The sequence below is a fragment of the Epinephelus moara genome, chromosome 24, assembly GCF_006386435.1.
Source record: "Epinephelus moara isolate mb chromosome 24, YSFRI_EMoa_1.0, whole genome shotgun sequence".
In the NCBI taxonomy this organism is placed as follows: Eukaryota; Metazoa; Chordata; class Actinopteri; order Perciformes; family Serranidae; genus Epinephelus; species Epinephelus moara.
This window is the reverse complement of record NC_065529.1, coordinates 21,386,450-21,408,873: the sequence shown is the minus strand read 5'-3', so window position 1 is coordinate 21,408,873 and position 22,424 is coordinate 21,386,450. Positions and strand designations below refer to the sequence as shown.

The following is a 22,424-nucleotide window of genomic DNA, read 5'->3' as shown; positions in this document are numbered from 1 at the left end:
ACCTGGGAGAACAGTGTTTGTGTCCTGTAAGATTATAAAGCCAAACTCCTGTCTTCCTAAACCTAACCACGTGCTTTTGTTGCCTTAACCCAACCATGTGTGTTAGTTGTTAAAGGAAAAAAACATTAATTTGCATTGTTTTACCAATGTAGTGTGTTCATTTTGAAAGAGACTGTATGTAAACGGTAAATTTCCTGTCAAAACAGAAGCGTATTTTGAAAGAAGACAATGGATGTAACAGGAAGAACTTGCCACAGTGTCCCAGAATGTCAACAACCAACGCACCCAGGGTACCTTTCACATCGTATCTGGACATGAAAAGTCCGTGACCAAACGTCCATATCTAACAAGGTTGGAGTAAGAATGTGTTGCCACTTCTCTGTCTTTTTTAGCTATGCTAATAGCATTTGCGCTATGGATGGCAATATTGGTTCACCACTTTGGTCCAGAATGAAATATCTCAACAACTACCACTAATTAAATGGATTCCCATGAAAGTTACAGACATTCATTGTCACCATAGAATGCATCCTACGGATTTTGGTGATCCATTTGTGGTTTTGTGTGAAATGTCTCAAAAGCTAATGCACAGATTGACATGAAATTTAATTCACTGAAGTGATTATAAGTCACCCAGAGGGAAATATCTCTGGGTGAACTGTAATCACTTTGGTGATCCCTTAACTTTTAATTCAGTGTCATCATCAGGTCAGCTTTTTAATCTGTCCAATACTTTGGTTATGACCATATATATACCTGCAAAAGTGACAGCTTCAAGTGTTAGTGTTAATTAGCAAAATGTTAGCATGCTAACATGTTAAACTAAGATGGTGAACATGGAAAACATTAAATCTGCTCAACATCAGCACTTTAGCATTGCATGGATGTATTATTAGAACTAGAGACTGGAGCTCATGACAGTGCCTATTCAGTCCAATGTGAATTCCTTGCTTGGAGCATGTGCTAAAACAATTTCTAGCTTCTGAGTTTACTTACGGTATAAGCGGCCCACTGAAAATGCGCGGTAGTGTTTCTCCTGCTTGACCTGCCTGTGAGTTCCCACTGGGCTCATAGACCTAATATTGTGATGATGTCATGGATTTTTAAATCACTTTTATCAGCTCCAGGAAAGTTTTACAAGTAAACCTGCATGGATCTAAGATTCATAATAGAAAGAGTCATAAATGACCTTGTTTGCTGTTTGAGGGTGCTTTTTGGGCCATGGGGGATTTTTTCGCTGTAATTGCGTGAGTAGCCAATGGGAAAAAATTGGAAGCAAGACTGAGCACTGTTCCTGGGGGCCTTAAGCATTGTGATTGTGAGCATGCTGACGTTAGCATGAAGCTCAAAGCACGGCTGCGCCTAAGTACAGTCAGCCTCACAAAGCTGCTAGCGTGGCTGCAGACCACCAGTTGGAAAAATGCCTTTCGTTGTCATTTGTCTGTGATTAGAATGCAACTTCTTGTTTTAATTACGTATGACTTTTATTTTCCACTTCAGTGGATAAAAATTTCCTCCCATAGTGTCCATCGTGTACCCTGAATCCTGTGTTGAGCAACACCACAACACAACTGGCTTCAAGTTGCTAAGTGGTCTGTACATTATAAACTGCTTGTGCGCACTCCAACTCGCCACACATGGATATTGCCTTGTAATGAAGACAAGTTCACCGGGCCAAGAAAGTCTGCTGAGACGCAGAGTGAAACGAGATTTTGAAAGCTCCACAATTAAAGCATATCTCTTTGAAATCCCGGGCCAGGCTTTGCTACTTCATTCAAGCTTTCCGCTCCCTAACGTCCTATTATCTGATCTGGAGGGGAAGTGAAGTTTACACTGCTGATAGCAGCTCTGAATGATGCTGCCTGCGCACAACTCAGGAAGGGTGACGCTGATGACCTCAATGACCATCCATTGAGAACACACACACACACAGATACAAACACACACACATTCACAGCTGACGTGACTGCTCCATTGAGAAACATGGAAAAAGGTCTTGGCCAGATGCCGCAGTTAAAGGCGGAGGAGTCCCTTTTTTAAAGCACTCTCACTGCCCCATGTCAACACTGGCTTCATGGAGTCAAATGGCCATTAACTGAGAAACCTGACATAGTTATTCTTACTTTGAAATGAAGGGTGTTAGAACTATACAGTGACCACAACAGCACATTTAAAGGTTAACGTTCCACAACTTGTATTCGCTGTACATTAGAACGCTGCCTAAGCGTAATTTCCCCCAACTGTTTTTACTTACCTGTGACCTCTGGGCTGTTAAAATGTTTTATGGAGACTTCTGGGAAAGGGGCTAATTGTGAATGAAAGGTTGTGCTTAAATGGGTTTGTGACCTACAGCTGCCCATGTTAATGTTTTAGTTATACCCTGAGGATGAATTTTCAAATAACAGGAAGAATAACCAGCTCCTGTGCAAAGGTTAGCAGCTATGGGGGTTCTTATTTTTCATCACACTGGCTATTCTGAGAAGTGTTTGCGGTTTATTATGACGGCTGATGTCAAATACTAACATTTCAGTAACCTTAAGATCATATCTAATTAGTTCCATCATACTGGAAAATAAGTGCTAACTGCTACAAATTGCAGGGTGGCGATGGATGTTTAGTTACTGATGTTTTATGTGAACACCAGAAATCATGATAATAAGACTTGGTGTGAAATCTATTGAAATTATGCTCTCTGTGAAAAATGATTATACCTCTTTGCAGCACCACAGGCCTGCACATGTAATGACCATAATGATAGAGGCGACAGAGCTTTTTGGCCTGTTTTTGCTCAGTAAGGATCCTGCGGGCAAACATCATCCTCACTTTATATTTTTGGATACCGCAGGCATTTCATATGAGGCTTTTGTTTCAGGCACCTGCAAACCCGAGTTAGCCTCCTACATAGCTGTGCGTGTTGATTGTGCACAACAAATGAGCTGTAAAGTCATGTGCCAGCTGTTAGCATTTATCACCACATACGGTCATGTGGGGGAAACATCCACAGATGCCTGAAGTGATGTGACTCTGAGTGGAGTGAAGACGTGGAGGCCAACTGAGTACAGAGCAAGACAGAGATGCTGGTGATGTTCATGCACTGCAAAGATGTTATTTAGTTCCAGTCTTTCAAATTTTTTGGGGTGAGAACATTTTCACTTTTCAGGGACATCTCTTGGCTGACATATTTCAAGCTTGTTTTACTAGAAAAACCTTAACTTCAGCAATAATGTGAGTTAGAATAAGTCTTATTCTGATGTATAAGATCCGGACACTTATTACTAGATAATGTGTAATGGTTGATACAAGCCACCGTGTTTTGGTTATGTGCTACTGTTATCATTAAGAAAAATCAATGTTTTCCTCATTTGTCAGACTGTGAGTTAGGGAACGGGGCAAATCTTATCTTCAAGACATAACTCATAATGTGTGTTCACAGTGGTGTGATCTTAATATGTTAACATGACATTTATTCATATTTTCAGACCCACTTAGGCTATCCCAGCATGCCCTGCTCAGACTTTAAGGCAATAGATTTGAATCCTGTTATTGCAGAGTGGTTACCATTAACCACTAAGTGACCTGCTGCCTTCATGCCTGGTTCATCTCATTCATCCAGGTAATAGCCTACAACTTCCAGCCAAAATGAGTTATGCACTCGCTGTTTAACCAAACTGCTCTTCATTTGTGTTTGAGCTCAACTGTTATTTAAGCGTCCATAAGTGGGGAATAAATGTTTTAACTGCTGTAGACTGAACTATGGGACTATAAGGATTTGAAACTGTAAAATTAGTTGCAGTCTATGTTGTAGCTTTTGATGTAGGAGGGTAGACTGCTGCAATACAGTGTCTGGCCACTAGTGGCAGCCATGACCTTACTATTGCTGAACAGTGAGCGAGAGAATCCCGCGCCATCTTTGATTTAACATCCGCCTTTTCTGTCAGCCACTCTGTACACCTGTACACAAATTGTAAGTCACTAGACTTCTGTCAGCTTTCTGGTGAGTTATTGTTATTGTCTTCTTCCTGTAACCACTGAGTGACCAAAATGTTTGTTTTCTGTGATACAGTAAGGTTATGATAGGTCTAGGTAGCTAAGTTGTCAGTAACTGAAAGGTTGCTAAGCTAACATTAGCAACTTTCTAAAGTGTCTCAGCATGTCTTTCTAAAGTAGGTCAGTTTTATTAAGCCCACTTTAACCTAAAGGACTTTCTGAAAGCCTATATTGCAATTTCGCCCTCCCAACATCTTCATGCTGTGTAATGTTACAAAACAGAGTAACGTTAATCTTTTAAGTGGTCAAGAAGTGTGAAATGTCATGTTAGACAGTGGCTAACATTAGCCTAAAAAGATGCTAACGGTCAGACAAAGTCAAAGTATAGAACTAAATGACTTTAAAATATTTATTTTAACTTTAACTTTACTCCAGAACTCCAGGTTTCAATGATAAAAACTAATAAGTGTATCTCAGGTAACATTAAACTTAAGGATTAGGATATAGTTACAGTCACAGTAACAAGTGGTTGTAGCTAGGTTAAGAGTTAAGGTTGTAAGCTAGCTGTTACTGGGCTGAAATCTTTGATAATCACCAAATAATTGAATTTACACAAAAATATGTCAGATATTTGATTTACTCAAGTGGTTATTTTATTTACTAAAATATATTTACAAGGTATTAAATTTGATATATTGCCCCACATTCTTGAAATTTAATGTAATTTTAGTTCGTCATAGCAGGAAAAGCACAGATGCAAATAATTGCGTTAATTGATGGCTGTGTTCCATTTAGGTTTCTCAGTTCCAGGGTCCAGATCCTGTTAATGCTCACTCACTAGCTTGGCTCACAGGAAGACCTTATTGCAATAGAGTCATTAACAGTACTAGTTGCACCTGTGCTTTTCCTGATGTGACAAATCTAAATGTCTGTTGCTTAGTATTCTATGGCCTACCCTCATTAGATAGGCAAAGTCATATTTCCATTGTGCCTGAGCATGTATATAATTAATTAGGGTTTTTAAAAAATATAACTATTTATTGGCCAATGGCCATTGATGTATATCACCAACACACAACAGTATCTTTTTTATTTATTTATATATTTATTTTTTATAACTGATACCACAATGTGTACTGAGTGGGACATTTTGCAGTTGAAAATTAAACTCAGTGGTCCCTGGTGGACAAACTATGTGATGGTGACACTGTTGCGAAAGTACCTCAAACAAATTTTTGTCCTGTTGGGACGTCATAGCCAGTACAATTATACTGATATCTCTGTAATGAGCTAATAGGCAGTTTATTGGTCTGGCTCTAGCGTGTATGCCTATTTAAAATACATTAGAAAAAAATCGCAGAACAAGTTGTTTATTCTGTCTGTAGCTCTGTGTCTATGTGTATTGGGGGTTTTCATGAATGAGGCAAGAGGCAGACTGGATAGCCCCCTCTTTGATCCTCCACATAACAAAGGCACCTACAAAGGCTTCCATGCAGCCTGTAGCATTGTTCTGCTGAGACTATAGCTCATAAAAGCGTTACCATTATCCCTACACAATACCTTTTCCAGCACCTACTTAAGACCTCAAATCACTACTGTATGTGGCCACGCTGCTTGCCAGTTTGCATTTTGTCACTCTATGATCCCATGAATGTCTAAGTATACAGCCATGCCCAGATTATCTTGCTTGTGGCCCCAGGGCAGGCATTTCCTATATGGGCCCCACCTCACTGTCATGGTCACCAATCTGCTCTGCACACTATGCGACTGCCCACCCCTCTAAAACCTGGTTAGCCCAAAGCCGTTGAAAGTATGTGAGCATGTCAGTATTTTTATAGCAGTCAAATATACAGCGGAATCACCCCATAAATCTATGTACTTCATGGGGTCAGTTCATTGAAACACTTCATGGTCACTGTGGTGTCCTGAGTATGGATCCTGTACAGGCTGCTGTTAACTTAGACTTGTACAGCAGCCCCAAAGCACTTGTGAACAACCCAGTCATCGATCATATCACATCATCCAAAGTTGACACATGTGACCACTTGTGTCACTACAGTATATAACGGGAGTGGCTTCACTGTAGCACCAGTGTACCTTGCCTGGCTGATCCCGCCCCTAGCTGGGGAGAAAGCTGGTGCACAGGCTTGCAGCGGAGCCCATCGCAGTTGACTGTTTGAGCAGCCCACCCCTCTCTCTGCAGTATGCATGTTTGCCAGGGACTCGCGTTCACGTCCCTGCAGTGTACTTCACCGGCCAGAGACCATCTACTGAAGAGTCGAGGATAGGCCTAATAAAATTGGATGTGGCAGGCGGACCGGAGGCGGAAAGCCCGGAGTGACCGGAGGAATACAGTATTACTACAGGAATACAGGCTGCCGCTCTCCTCTGAACGTGGACAATCATGCATGTGCTCTTCTGGGGCTTGGGGTTCCTACTATTCCCTGATTTCTTGAATGTAGTCGCATCTACGGGGAAATTGCTTTTGAATTCAAGCACAGGTAAAGTATGCCGCTCTGACAACCCCCGCGTTTTCCCCTCATGGAGTTATTTTCTAACACTGAGGGCAGAGAATGAATGAGTTTTGAATTCAGCCATGCACATGACTTGCAGCGCTTTCTAGATACCTAAAGTTCACTGACTGATTATCATTTCTTCGCAGTTAAAAACAACAGGTTTTTCAGGAAAGAAGACACTGATATGTAAATTATAATCTATCGATGAACACATCTGGGCTCTCTGATTTGTACTGATGCCATTGGACTGCTACTTAATCCTTAATTGCATTGTTGTTCTTCTGCCTTTATTCCCCAGTAAAAGAGGAGATCGGCGCTTATGAGATTGTAACACCGGTGCGAGTGAATGAAGCCGGTGACAAGTTTCCAACCAGTGTGCACTTCAAGAGGAAAAGACGAAGTTTGGACGAGAGCACCGGCAATACTACGGATCACTGGGCCTCGCCAAATATTCACTACAGGATATCTGCTTTCGGACAGCATTATCACCTCAACCTCACGCTGGATTCGGGATTTATCGCACCTCTCTACACTGTGACAGTACTTGGAGTGCCCCGAGGAGATAACATAACGGATTTTGCAACAGACGGGGAGGTGGAGGAGGAGGACACGGAGTTAAGGCACTGCTTCTATAAAGGACTTGTAAATGCACAAGCAGAACACGCCGCGGTCATCAGTTTGTGCTCCGGACTGGTGAGTTTTTACGCACGGTTAGACTCGTCGTGCATGTGATGACTTTACGACCGGGTGTTTTACTTTTCCACCATGGGTATCTAGGGGCCATTATTGCTTATACAAGAGTCGTAAAGCTGCCTCACCATTAGCTCAGAGAAAAATCAGTTTTGTAAACACATTGTCAGTGCAAACGTTGCGCGCAACCTGATTTTTGTATTGATCGTGCAAATATCATACTTAACATACATTATTGCGCGTGTAAACATGTTGGTGTTTAGGAGAGAATTTAAAACGGCCTATAACCCAGTAAAGAAAAAAAGTTGTATAAACTTATTGGTCACAGTGAGGTGAAGCTTAAGCTTATTTAAAAAATAATTTAAGAAAAAAAAAAAACAGTGCTTGACTTGTTAAATCCTTTATTTGTAGTAGGACTCTGTCGTGGGGTGCTTCCAGGGACTAAGTAACTGCCAAAAAAGTTAACAACTGTGCTGACATGAAAGAGTCCCCAGTTATCTGCCTATAGTCACGTTTAATGAACACACTCTAAATCTTACTTCCATGCCTCTCTCTTGTCTCCCGTTTGTCGGTGACGTCTTTACGCACGCTAGTACAGCGGGAGTACGGGTGGTACCGACGTCATCACAAATTGGTCCCACTCCCAGGCTTGCTGAAGCATGAGCTTTGGAGTGGAGCAAAAGTGCAGTCCGAGTTTATACATAAAAGCCACAATGAGGTGACAGATATGAGTAAGTGGGCAATATCTTCCCAAATGACAAATCAAATTAAAAATGCTCTGAATGCTCTGTGGAGAGCTTTGGGGAGTTGAGCTGACATTTATGGAGCATATCTTAATATTTATTCAAGACCTCTGAGGGCACATTTGTTCTAAAACAGGCAATACTGCTGATGGTCTCAATCTCTGTACATCCTAATGTGATACTTGTTTTCTTGCAGGGAATCTTGTAGGGGGATTCTCTTTTGCTTTGCCAATTCTCCAGGTCAATCAAAGTGCAGGTCCTAGCATAGTAATGGGAAGAGTGTTTTGCTCAAGGGAATGGAAGGAAGAAAGGAAGCTTCTCCTTGTGCCCTCTTGCTGAAGAACAATCTACCCTGAGGCACATTTTAGCACATGCAGAAGATTTTCTTGTTTTTCTAATGATAATCTTTTTCATACTTTATTATCAGGAATTACAAATATGACTTGTGCCAAACATAAGTTTCCAAACTTGAATCAGCCTCCAGGGCTGCCACGATGATTCTCCACAGCCAATATGCAACAAGTGAAATGTGCTTGGTTTGGCATGTGCCTTATCTGGAGCATCATAGACCTCCAAGTTAGGCAGTCACACTAAACGTGCCATGTGAAATACATAGAACAAGGCTTTCAACAAGCTTGCCAAGAGGCTACAGTTTGACTGTTTTCCTGATATCCATCACAGGTCTCACTCCAATTTCCCTCCTGTTTTGAGACCATTCTTACATGCATGCAAATTCGCTTATTTCACCTTTTTATGAATGCCTTTGGGTCTCCGCATTGCTTATTTTCTTTAATCAATAGTGAATGAGCCACATTCCACTGTTGCTTGTTATGAATAATTTGTAAGTAAAACATACATTGGGTTAGAATGTTAAGGAGGTTCACTGATTTGCAAAAATATCTTTGAATTAGATATTTCCCTTGGTCCTGTCTGTGTAGATTTTATGCGTTCTCACTATGTTTGCGTATGTCATTGCCGTAAAAGCAAAAGTGTTTACAGAAAATGGATGAGTGAAGTCTAACTGGTGTGTTTCTTTCTGCCATCCAGCTTGGCACTTTCAGGTCTCCACAAGGGGAATATTTTGTGGAGCCCCTACACAGCTATCAAGGAGAACACTATGAAGAGGAACACACAAAACCTCATATTGTATACAGGAAGAGTGCACCCAAGAAACAGACATCTGGGGAGGACTCAGCTTGTGACACTTCAGGTATAGTGTACTACGTGATGGGTATGCGTGCATGCACGTTACACTGATAAGTCATTACAAATGTACACACACATACTTAAAGCACAAACACACACAGATGCAGTCTTAATGCCTCTACAAGTACATTTGCAAACACCAACATGCACAACTACTGTATGTGCAACCAGTGTTAATCCAGACCTCACCACTGAGGTGGCCAATCAGCAGAATTAAATATCTGCTCCTGTCAGCTGTCACCCAGTGTCTCCTTTCTAGCTAACCAGCACACTGCTGCTTGTGAGCACAAACCTCCTCAGGGCTTTATGTGTAAAAAACAGACAACAGCAAAAAAGTGTGTGTGTGGTTGGTTCATGTGCTTTCAAGTGCTGTCATGGGATACGTGTGGATTGTGTGTAGAGAATCGGCTATTTGTGTGTCTGTATGTGCATGCATTATGTGACCTTTAAATTGGTTCCCACGGACGTAAGCAGGCGTTATCATTGCGTTATCCTCACGTCTCCACTATCAGCTGTAACGGGAACGCATTACGTAATAGTAACTGAGCTTATTGAGCAATTGCTGTAATTGTATCACGATACTGTAGAATCATATGGAGCTTATCTGGTTAAAACAAGGAAAACCTTTTGAGTGTGTGTCTGGATACTGAGGTTGATTTTAAAACGCAAAGATTCAAGTGAAAGAAAATGGCTCTGCAGAGCTGGATACTTCACTGTCATCCAAGTCATAGAAAAATGGAACAAAAAAGGAAGGATGGGAAATGAAGGGAAAGGGAGATTGTAATTGAATGAATTAGGTTTCTACCGTTTTTTTTCCCCGTTAAAGGGGTTTTTTTGGGGAGTTTTTCCTTATCCGCTGCGAGGGTCATAAGGACAGAGGGATGTCGTATGCTGTAAAGCCCTGTGAGGCAAATTGTGATTTGTGATATTGGGCTTTATAAATAAAATTGATTGATTGATTGATTGAATAGCACACTGTGGTTAACCATTCAATTGTTCTGTGCTAGGCTACACATTGTGATATATATGGTAATGAAATGGCATCATGAGTAGGCTACAAATAGAAATGAACGATGGAATTAAAGTCAGTGTATGGTGTGAAACTATCTCGGCTGACATATCATGTCATAGCCTGCACAGCGCAGTGCCTACAGCTGCAGCACAGTAGTGAGGACGCTTTCCAACTCTCACACAGGAAAAATCATTTGGAAGTTCACCCTTGTATCATTCCATCTCAGTTTACTGGCTGAACTTCCTGTTGACTCTTGTACTTCCTCCTCCTCTTTGATAAGAAATTTGGGTAGACCCACTGCCATGAACGTGCAGTGTAAACTGTATAGTAGAACAGTCATGCCACTTGAAACTATCACGCGATAAAACTTAGAAAATAAATCTAGAAATATTTTCTCTTTGTCTGCTGGACAGCTTTCTGCAGATGTTTGGTTTCACTGTGTATATAGCTGTTTGTGTGTGTGTATGTGTGTGTGTGTGTGTGTGTGTGCGCTCTTGTGCTTGGTATTTTGTGTGTTTTTCTTTTGGTCAGCTCTGTAATACAGTATGTGTGTGTATGTGTGTGATACCATAGCCTGGAGGAACATAAATGTGACTAAGAGCCATTTGTGGCCAAGAATAATTCATCCTTGCACAAAGTTCCATTGTTACCTTGTAAGTTTTGAAGTAGAGCAAATTGTTCTTTTTTGATCATAAATCATGCAAACTGAAAGCAGAGCCACTAATGTGATACAGTCCAGCTTACTGTTATTTAGGTGGTGATGCATTGCTGGTGGTCCAGGAAGGGTGATCTGCATGTGATGAGGAAGCAGAAAAAAGACTGGCATTCAGCAGTTTTGTTGCCATGTCATGATTAAAATCAGAATTAATTCCCCTCAGTGCTAAGAGGTTTTACTGCCCAGTTGTTGAACTGCCTTCTTTTGGTGTGTGCACTGCAGTTTGTGTTCCATTTTTTTATGGCTGGGTGCCAGGTTTACCTAGTCTGAACTCTTTGCCCTCATCTCTCCCCTCTCCTGAAAGAGTCAGGAGAGGGGAAAAAAAGGCATTCCAGGCAGCGTTCATTTGTCAACCCACTCTTTGAGCAACAATAAACAAAAGAGAGAAAAAGGCAGCAACTTATTTTAACAATACTGACTTCCAGACAGCCAACTTACCTCATTTATCTCCACCTTTAAAGACCACCATGACACACTGTCACAACAAACTTTGATTCATACCTTGTCTGTTTTTCTGATTGAATGTATTTCCCATCATCCCTTCATCTTTGTATATTTACACATGCTCCATTCCCTCTGACTTCTCTCTCTAGGGCACAAACACAGACACAAGAGACACAAGCTTAAGAGAAGGCCAGTGGCCGGGGTGACCACTGTGTCCAATGCAGCCCCTGTGGTCAGCGCCGGTATATTCAGTGCTGTGGAGTCACTGGGTGCCAGCCTGGCCAGCAATGCTTTGCTCAGATCAGAGAGCGGCAGTGCTAGCGCTAGACCATCAAATGATAGCAGCGGTGACTCAGGACCTCACAGGAGATCAAAGCGCTTCCTCTCCTACCCGCGCTTTGTTGAAGTCATGCTGGTGGCCGACAGCAAAATGGTGGAGCATCACGGCAGCAACCTACAGCACTACATACTCACACTAATGTCCATCGTAAGTTCCGCTCTGTCTTCATGACTGTGAGTAGAGAATGTTTGGTTGGTAGAGGCGGTTGGCTGGGAGACGGAAGTGTTTTTATGTGTGTGTGTATACTATGCACATATATGGCCAGAAAGTAGCCACATGTGTGCATGTTTGTGCAATAAATGTATGTACCTGTTCTGCTGTGCTGCAAGTCAGTCAGTCGGCCTTTGGAGGAGGGCCATGGGAGGGAAAAGGGCAGCCTAGGGCAGGGGTAAACACCACTTTCAAACGGCCAGGGGGAAGAGAGGGCAGCTTGAGGTAGAGCCTGCCTGACAGCTTTGATGAATGTTAAAAATAAGCTCAGGTATGTCACATAGACCGCATACTCTCGGCCACTTCAAATACCAGCTTCCGCAGGCGTCTGGGGCCGACAGTCCTCAGGGGGAGGCTTAGATGACCTATATTCTGTTCTTGGCAAAGCTTGCCTTCTCCACAGGGGCTCAGGCCATTATCAACTTGATCTTCCAATCAACCAAATTCCCCAGTACTTGCTTGAAAGTGCAGGAAGGCAGTCCATGACAGAGTTACCAGTAAATAAAATGTGTCACATTTCACCTGGATTGGAGGAATACTTCACCCACAAAATGATCACTTGCATATTAGTTACTCACCACATGTTATGTTGAAATTGTGAACAAAACTTTGTTTTTCTTGCATGCTTCCACGGTGAATGAAGAATCCAAAAACAGAGAAAATTCAAAAAGGGGATAACATTTAACAAGAGTAAAACCATTTCAAAACATGTGTTTGCATACTCTCACACAACTTGTGCAGTATTTATCCAGCTGTATGCTCAGTACTTCCCACACACGTGCATTTTCCCTAAAACCCAATATATAAAACACTTGGATTATGCTGCTTGGGGTTTGTGAGAGTTTGTTAACGGATGTTTTGATATAGTTGTGCCGTTGCTAAATGTGGTCCGTATGACTTCTTAAATTTATCAAGAATGTCCACCTTTTTGGAATTTTTTTGTTGTTGTTTGTTGTTGTTTTTGAAAACAGTTTTCTTCATGAATTCAACACAACATGGAGTAACTGATATACAAATGATTTTTTTGTGGGTGAAATATTGACTTAAATTAATGAAAATACTGTAAGATATTGATCCTGATATTAAAACTAGAATTGAGCTCATGTTCTGTTTCCTTTATTCAGGTATCATCCATCTACAAGGACCCCAGCATCGGCAACCTGATCAACATTGTAATTGTAAAATTAGTCATAATAAACAACGAGCAGGTAAGACTGCGAACTTTAAATCTCCATACTTACACTCTTAGAAGAAGAAGAAGCATGTGGTGTGTGTATTTATCAGTTTATCTGTGTGTGTCCTCAGGATGGTCCAGTCATTTCATTTAATGCACAGACCACTTTAAAGAACTTCTGCATTTGGCAGCAGAGCCAGAACATCCTGGATGATAACCACCATTCCCATCACGACACTGCCATCCTAATTACCAGGTGCAAGAAAAATGTGAAGTTATCATATTCTTTGCTGAATACACTTTGAACAGGTTTTTAGGTCTTTCACACAGCCAAGTGTCCCATGAGCCAAATTACATTGTACTAAGTATAAATTATCGGAGAACCAGCTGCATCAAAGAGATACATTAAATGGGGTCCAGATGCCTGATGAATCGAGCTGCTGTTAAAAAATTAACCTAAATAAGAAGGATCCCCTTAAGGTTGGGGAAGTGTTCTTTTGTACTATGCCACTGACTGTGACTCATCATCTGTGTCTTCACCACAGGCAGGACATCTGCAGAGCAAGGGATAAGTGTGACACCTTAGGTAAGTGGATTTGCTTTTATATGTGCCGATAAACTTGCAACCTTTAACTAATATAAACTGTACTTTATATGTCACTGGTGGAATGATCATGAGGGAAAATTGGTCAAACTGAATTGAGCCTCTTTCTCCCCGTTTTAAAGGACTTGCAGAGTTGGGGACGGTGTGTGATCCATACAGGAGTTGCAGCATCAGCGAGGACAATGGACTCAGCACTGCATTCACCATTGCCCATGAACTTGGCCATGTGTAAGCACAGCATGCTTCAACTGATTGTTTACCTTAAGTGCTGTCATTACTCCTAGTTAAGTGAAAGTTTTGGCTCCAGTGAGACATTGGTAGAGCTTCAGAAGTCTTTCTAGGAACCCACACATGCCAACCAGCAGATGGGGATCAAGGAGTCTTGCATGTTTGAACAACACAACAGCTGTACATTCCTTTATTGTTTTCCCAGTAATTTCTGATGCTTTGGTGTGTTTCTGATCATATCTCCTATTTTTTGCCTGCCTTTAATTTGGAGAGGAAAAGGAAAAGGCAGTTTGTAAACTGGATTCTTACGCGTTCGAATTTACCAAAGGATTGTGTGGCTTTTGCGGCCGCTAAAACCTGCACAGATAAAACAAAAAGAGTTCTCAAAGCACCCTCAAAGGGTGAAATGGACCTCAAACTGCTCTGCCAAGTAAATAGGACCATGGTGCTCCTGTGCTATTTGTATGTATTTTAGGTAATATGCATACAATTGGTGCAAAATTGTCCATTTTCTATGCAAATAAGCCTCATTGCACAAACAGTCCAATTCACAAAGATCTGCACTAAAGAGCCACACACAGTTACAGTGAAATTATTTATGTCTTCAGAGAGTTGGTGGTAACTGAAGCACACTGGCAGACTGGGATATTAAATCTCAAATACAGTTTCTTTCTGTCACGTTTAAATTCCCTAAAGTTTTGAACAATGGCTATGCACCTCGTTAGTCAGGACCTGTAGCTCGCAGTCTTAAAATTTCAGTTTTCTATTATCTCTGTCATTGTTCTTCTGCCTGTGTTTTTGGTGCAAAGGCAGCATTTATACTTTACCACATAGATAATTGCAGTCAGACACAAAAAGGGCAAATTGCACTCAGCTGCAAAACTTTTTGGGCATATTTGGGCTGTAATAGAACAATGGGACCTTGAGATGCGACTGATAATGGTTATGAGTGATGTGTAATTCATGGTACTATCAGAGGCCGCAATCTAGTCTTTAAATTTGCCTCTCAGAATTAAGGTCAAACTGTCCAACATCCTGACTCAGCAGTGGGGTTACAGTGGAGACTGTTACAGACCTTAACAGCCCTCATCATATCTTACGAATGCTACGACTAACCACGAAACAAAAGGTGGGATTGTTCAATTCCACGTTTATCCGCGTCAAGTGGTGACAACATACTTGACGCCTGCTTAGCTCCAGAGCTCAGTGTTATATGGTACCTGTCAGGTAGGGGGCTGAGTAGCTCAGAGGGAGGGCGGCGGGCAGGTTGGTGCTGTACGTATCCACCTCCTACCGGGATCTTACTTGCTCACCCAGCAGGAGCCTGATTGCTTCTTTTATACTCACTGTGCCCTGACTTTCATATCTAAATTTTTCCTCTATCTTATAACCAAGTGGTCATATAATTTAATATTGTGCTAGTTTCATTCCAAACACCCCACAAGCTGGAAATACAAATGCTCTGAATCATTTTCAGCTGTAACTGTGAACGGGTATCCTAAAGCCAATATCACAGTGACAGCGGAAATATAGAATCAATGTTTAGATTTAAAACATGTGCTCGAGCAACTGAAACACACTGAAGCACAAAACAACTAGCATTTTTCAATTGGAGTCTTATCGATGTTGGTTTGGCGCAATACTAACATATTAAAACTTTAAAGTCCCAGTCAGAAGTAATATAGAGGCTTTCATCACCATGAAACTGGCTTTTGTTACATTAATCTTTGCCAAACATTGCTCTTACGCAGCAGTACATCTGTGTGATATAAACTGTAACCAACAGAATCATTACTAGAAGAAGGAAAGAACTTCCCTTTTGATGTAACACATTTTATGATACCTTAACACAATGATACCTTTTTGTGTGCTCTCTGTAGGTTCAACATGCCTCATGACGACAGTAACAAGTGTAAGGAGGATGGAGTTAAGATTCAGCAACATGTGATGGCTCCCACCCTTAACTACAACACAAACCCTTGGATGTGGTCCAAGTGTAGCAGGAAGTACATCACAGAGTTCCTCGAGTATGTCCTACTTTTTTCTTTAGGATTGTTATAAACATGCATGTAGATTATGTTTTTTTCTGTTTCTACTAAGTTTCTGAACTCAAACAGCCTGAAATCAAATAGGATATGCAAAGTAGTAAAGCCAAGTCAAATAACTGTACACTTTAACTTTATATTTTTGTCTAAAGTCATTTTTATGTTAAGCCTCTGGCCAAATATTCTACTGTACTTTTAAAACCGTATCACAGAGATTTCACAGAAATGTTTCCTTAAACCTACAAACACATACACAGAGTGCAGTGTACACTGTATGCAGTTTTTTCCACTTTCAGCAGCAACAGTCAAATGTTTAGGCCTAAATACAAATAAACTGTCATCATTTCTCAGGGCTGTTGCAGCCTCTAGTCTCTTCTCTCCCTAAGGCTCCTCATCCTGCTGAGCAACACCAGGGAACTCCTACTGTAGGGAAGAGTAAAAGGGATAGTATCTGGCAACTAACCAAAATCCCTTTCTATACCCCCTACTATCCAGAGTTCTCCCTACATCCCCAACTCTTGAGATCACCACCACTTACTACATATAGCTGAATACAAACAGAAACCCGTCAAGATACTGAGCAAGCTGTGTTTACAGTAGGGGTTCTATATATGTACAGAAAAATGACCTCTCCGGCTGTACTGAGTGTGTTTTCTGTCTGTTTGTGTCTCTTGTTTCTCCCTTTTTTCTTTAAGTCATTTTATTTTTATTTCTTAATAGCACAGGATATGGTGAGTGCTTGCTCGACGAGCCCGTTTCTAGGCCGTACAGTCTCTCGCAGCAGCTGCCTGGACGGATATACAATGTCAATAAACAGTGCGAATTGATATTTGGGCCAGGAACGCAGGTGTGCCCTTATATGGTAAGCGGAGTCAGTGCACGAATCTAAACTGTCATGTTGCACATGTTGGTCTCTGAGGGAAGCCTCTTGTGTTATGATCATGTGCTCAGCTGAATTTAAAGCTTTTCAAGTCACTCGCTCTGTTTAACTACATACTGATTGTTCTTTCTGAGATACAAGCAAACAAAAACAAATTTTATTAACATGTAAAGCGTGATCTCTCAGTGCCCATAAATTCTGTTAAGACACGAAAATGAGAGGGGGTTGAATCTGGCATGAATCATCACATCAAACCATCCAGATGTCTTGTTGAACTTTAAATGAATACTGCAGAAATGTCTCCAAAATAGGTGTAACACCCTTAAGCAGTGTGGAATAGTTCTCTTGGCTTGTGTTTTCTGGCCAGACAGTAAGGTGTAGAGAGCCACTGACTGAGACACACCTGGCTAATGAGATGGCTGATACAGCAAAGTTAGTGTACAGAGTCACCTTCTGGCATAATGTTTTATAATATATAATAAATTGCACGTCTGCCAACTCGGGTCCATATATTAAGAGTTTCTCTAAAGTGATGCTACTCGTATGACATTTACGTGCCCTGTCTTTTCCTGTAAATGTCTCATGGTTAACACTGTGTGTGTGTGTGTGTGTGTGTGTGTGTGCGTGTGTGTGTGTGTGTGTGTGTGTGTGTTTCTCAGACTCAGTGTCGGAGGCTGTGGTGCACCAGTCCAGAGGGCGCCCAGCGGGGCTGCAGGACTCAGCACATGCCGTGGGCAGACGGCACTGACTGCTCCCCTGGAAAGGTAAGTGTCATGTGAAAATGAAGACAGATGCTTAGAGCAGGGTGCTATTTAAAGGAGTATCTGGAAGAAAAATTTAATACTTTAAGTATTTTTCTGATAATAAAAATTAGTTAAGTCAAGAAGTAAGAAATCAAACTGTGTTTTATTAAAAGTTGTAATTTTTTAATGCTCCACGGAATTGTCAAAATTTATCCATTATTACTCATATGGTTCTGTGTTATGATCTGACAATTCTCGCCGCATTTCCTTGTTTTGATCTTACGACTTTTCCACTGACTCATGACCATAAAATTGTTCACAGGCGTTGTGTGCAAAATAACAAAAGAAAACAAGTTTCTAAACACGTCCCAAGAATTTACTCACCATCGACACATGTGTAAACTCTAGTAATTGAACATGGCTCTCATGCAAGTAGGTGACATGAAGTTGTGAGTGATGGAGTTTTCTCTCTGGGCGACTGTCTTGGTGCAGCTTTTAATTAGGACTTTCTCACTAACCCCTTGCTTCCTGCCACTAAGACTGAGAGAACATAAAAGCGACATGAAGTCCAACGACACTCAGATACACACACATGTTGAAACCTTTTCATGTTTACACCAACCTCTCATCCCATGCCATGCCGTGCACCAGACTAAACACTTAAGCTGGAGTCTATTTGTTAAACAGTGTAAGATTATCCTCCTGTTATGAGCTGAGATATATTTATTGACTGTGTTCGTGATGTTTCCTTGTCTTCTGTCCAGCAAGATCCAGCCATGGAATATCTTTTCAGTTCCTATTTTTTCCATTTGCATCACTGTATAATTTCTCCCAGATTAGCATCAAAGCACGGGAGAGCAGATAGATGTGTTGCCAGTTCTATGGATAAGATTTCATATGCTCACTCTGGCTGTTCCTCTCCCTTTTTGTCTTTCCTCCTCTTCCTTTTCTTTCACCCACTTACCTCATTTTCCTCCCTCTGCTCCTATTCTTGCACGTTCATTCATCTGACTTTTTTCTTTTCTGTTTCTTTCATTGCAGCACTGCAAACACGGCCTGTGTATAGCCAAAGAGCACGATGCCACACCTGTGGAGGGGGCATGGGGAGTCTGGAGCCCTTTCGGTACCTGTTCGCGGACTTGCGGCGGGGGCATCAAGATCGCCGTGCGTGAATGCAACCGACCCGTGTGAGCAGTCCCTCTCTTTGTAGTCATGCATGCCTACTGGACCTTGTCTCCATCTTAGCTGCCAAAGTCAATGTTCCATAGATCAAGCCTCCTTAAGGGAATTCTTTCCATAGCGAGTGTTCATCAGGACAGGCCCTCTGATGGCAGATCTTGCAGGGTTGTTTCCTGGTAAATAAAGAGATCACACGAGTATCTTTGAATGTTGCCTTTCATCCGAGATTAAAAGACAGATTAAGGATGAGAATGACTTTGAACCTGAAAACACCAATGGCATACTCTAGGTGTGTGGTGGTTAGCAATGGGGTGAAAAGGAGAATGGGCAGATAGATGAATGTTACATAAGGTTAAAATATTTGCTAAATTAAACTAATGATTGGTTCCTTCACTTCCTTGATCTTGCTTCCAGGCCCAGGAATGGAGGAATGTATTGCGTGGGTCGCCGAATGAAGTTTCGTTCCTGTAATTCTGAGCCCTGCTCCAAGCAGAAGAAGGACTTCAGGGAGGAGCAATGTGCGGCTTTTGATGGCAGGCACTTCAACATCAACGGTCTACCTCCTAATGTTCGCTGGGTGCCCAAGTACAGTGGAAGTAAGAATCCTTTTTTTTGTTTAGCCAATGCATCCTGCTCACTTTTTTTTGTCAATCTTGTTTTATTGGTGCATAGTAGACATGATGCAAGTTTGACATTGACATCTATTGGTATTAAGTGTGTGTCTCTGCCTCTATTCCTTTGTCAGTCCTGATGAAGGACAGGTGTAAGCTGTTCTGCAGGGTGGCAGGCAGCACGGCCTACTATCAACTCAGGGACAGGGTCATTGATGGCACGCCGTGCGGACCCGATACCAACGACATCTGTGTCCAGGGCCTGTGCAGGGTGAGGTTCCTAACTTTTATTAACTCTACAACACTCAGCCGCATGGTTCAATTGCATGTGTACAGCTAATTCTGTTATCATAACAAACGGTGAGCATTCTTCACAGTTACTGTGTGATGTGAATATAATCCATTTTCAAAAAGCTTTTCAATCCTTTGCCAAACCAGAGTGTGTTTATTTCCTCAGACCTGTGACAGATAGAGTTTTAGTTTGAAAGCTTGATTACTAACATACCGCACACATCAATATGCTTGAAAGAAGCAGTGGGTTGCTTTGTGTACACTCTAAACCACACACAGTGTTTTGGTTAGATTGTGGCTCGGTAAGTTCTCTTCCTGGCCTTGGCAAATGGATTTTGATCCATGCTGTGGTACTAAGGCTAAGCTCTTCATCCTTTACAGAAAATCGAAAATTTATCTTGCTAAAACCAGTTACAAGCAGAGCTCATGCCATTTCCTAGTGTGGTGTTTTAAAGGAAATTTATTTCAGATGGGCGTCAGTGAAAATGGCAATAACTCAATAAGTCCTTATGTAAGCATTTAAGGGTCACTGGGTTTGATTTTTTCCTTTCATAATCAGTATTTCATCAGGAAATAAAAAATGAAAGCCAACTAGAGAGCCATTTATCTGACATGTAAATATCGCAGTGTTGATCTTTTGCCAAGCAACTGGAATTAAAAGAGTGTTAGCTGAAAAAAGTCTTTATTTTGTTTTGGAAATTCAGTCTTACTCTCTTTTATCCCCCATCTAATCTTCTATCTTGCTTTTCATCTTCTCTTCCACTTTTTCCTCCTTTTCCCCTTCTCTACTGCTACCATTTATATTACTCCTGACATTTTCTTATTTCATATTTCATCCCTCCCTTCTACCTCTTTACTGCGCAGCAAGCGGGCTGTGACCATGTATTGAACTCCAAAGCCAGGAGGGACAAGTGTGGCGTGTGCGGAGGTGACAACTCTTCCTGCAAAACTGTGGCAGGCACCTTCAACATCGTCCGCTATGGTGAGCTACAGCCTCTTTTATTACGCTATCATTTCACTTTCAGCAAGTATAGAAGACAGCAGCTCTTGTTATATTGCTTTAACACATTGTTATACGAGCTTAGTTGTCACAGTAAGTTTCACTGAGAGTGGAGCTCACTTTATATCATAGGCACTGACTGGTTATGTCAAAAATATTGATTTATTGATACACATTGATTCTGAATATTTCAAACTGTTTCAAATTTAGCACTACTCATTTTCCACAGTATTGGTACACTGGTACTAGCTGCGTGTTCTTGCTGTCTCCTCTTGTTAATGTTAACTAACCAACGACCTGAAGTTGTTATTGTCATGTTATAGCCTTATTCTAAATATATTTTAATTAAAACTTTCAAATTGAAGGCCCTCACTGTCAGTTTTTTGTTGTGGTGTCAAAGATGGTATTGAATATCACACATTTTTAGGGTATTATATCAAAGATAGAAATTTCAGTATCACAACAACACTAGCACAGACCTCAGTCTACTAATGATCTAAACACACCGCTCTTGCTATTTGCAGGCTATAATGAAGTTGTGCGAATACCCAGTGGTGCTACAAATATAGATGTACGTCAACACAGCTACTCAGGGAAACCGGAGGATGACAACTACCTCGGTAAGGCATCCAACATTTTCATTCATTCATTCATTATCCGTAACCCGTTATCCTCATTCAGCATTTTGTTTAAAAGAAACTGCTGTTAATATGTTCACTGTGTTTCCACATTTCCATAAATACATCCATTTCTAAAGCAATGTGCTTCTGAGAGCTTTGGTGTTTTGTCTCTGCCTGCCAGTATATGTTATTGAAGGTGTACAGCTTTTAGTATAAGGTCATGTACTGCAGACCTAAGGAGTTGGCATATAGTATGCATGCTAAAACGTTAATGAGCCAGAACTAGGCCTGTGGGTGCCATTCCAGCAAGGTCAGATAGTTTATAAGTATTTGCGTCTCGTGTGTGTGTGCAGCTGTGTATTTTCCTTGGTTCTGTGAATGCATGTCTGTCTGTACCATATGCCTGTTTGGATATGGATGCTTTGTCAGCCATTAGTGTACATGTCATGTTGGCATGAGCATGCTAATACTTGAGCTCACATAGCCCTCTGGCTATCATTCCATCAAGGTCAACAAACATGTGTCTGTATGTTTAGCGTATATTTCTGCATACTGGTGTTTTTTGTTTTTTTTTCTTTTAATCATCAGCGTTTTTGTCTTTGCCATTTGTACTCGATTATATGCCACCACATAAACTTATGAACATGGTTTTTCAGTTGTCGCCCCTTATTGTGTGTGTATATTTGTCTGAATTTGTTTATGGCACAGTTATTAGGGGCCCAAAGTGGAGATGATTTTGCCGGAATGAGGGCCGCTCTCCACGGTCACATTAGTGTAATGTGTGAAATGGCGAGGAAAGTAAAGGCAGGAAATTAGCTCCATAATCGCATTAGGGTGAATGAGTGCAGCAGACTGGCTGTTGAACAGAGCAGGATGCCCCTGGATGGGACTTTTACAGGAACAGATGATTATTTCACCCCAAAAAGACTTTACTGCTGCCTACTGCATGTGCCTTACTGTAAATGAAAACATGAGTCATGGTCTTTTTAAGCAGCCCTGTCACATGTAATTGTGTACTTTCGCTTGTTTCTCTCCTCAGAATGATCAATTGCACAAATCATTTTACTTTCTTCATTTTTTCTGCAGTTATTATGTGTCAATTATGTAAGGCTGAACCAAATGTCATTTTTTATATATTCAAAGCTTTTATTGAGGTTTTGAAATTAAGATTCGAATGTCTGTCATC

The 22,424-nt window shown here is 41.3% G+C and overlaps 1 protein-coding gene across 2 annotated transcripts in view; it reads left to right on the top strand.

The window, feature by feature from the left end:
• Positions 1–6,118: 6,118 nt before the first annotated feature.
• LOC126385528 (A disintegrin and metalloproteinase with thrombospondin motifs 9-like) overlaps positions 6,119–22,424 on the top strand; it is a 56,094-nt gene continuing 39,788 nt past the window's right edge. Inside the window, exons 1-16 of one of the 2 annotated variants that reach the window (XM_050037286.1) lie at positions 6,119–6,488; positions 6,802–7,196; positions 8,984–9,146; positions 11,463–11,800; positions 12,988–13,071; positions 13,169–13,293; positions 13,583–13,623; positions 13,764–13,869; positions 15,750–15,896; positions 16,635–16,776; positions 17,454–17,558; positions 18,579–18,724; positions 19,131–19,312; positions 19,462–19,598; positions 20,483–20,600; positions 21,143–21,238. In XM_050037286.1, the coding sequence (XP_049893243.1) occupies positions 6,392–6,488; positions 6,802–7,196; positions 8,984–9,146; positions 11,463–11,800; positions 12,988–13,071; positions 13,169–13,293; positions 13,583–13,623; positions 13,764–13,869; positions 15,750–15,896; positions 16,635–16,776; positions 17,454–17,558; positions 18,579–18,724; positions 19,131–19,312; positions 19,462–19,598; positions 20,483–20,600; positions 21,143–21,238 (2,422 nt within the window). In that variant the 5' untranslated portion in view covers positions 6,119–6,391. The remainder of the gene's footprint in view (positions 6,489–6,801; positions 7,197–8,983; positions 9,147–11,462; positions 11,801–12,987; positions 13,072–13,168; positions 13,294–13,582; positions 13,624–13,763; positions 13,870–15,749; positions 15,897–16,634; positions 16,777–17,453; positions 17,559–18,578; positions 18,725–19,130; positions 19,313–19,461; positions 19,599–20,482; positions 20,601–21,142; positions 21,239–22,424) is intronic. The other variant, XR_007569422.1, reaches the window with a different exon arrangement.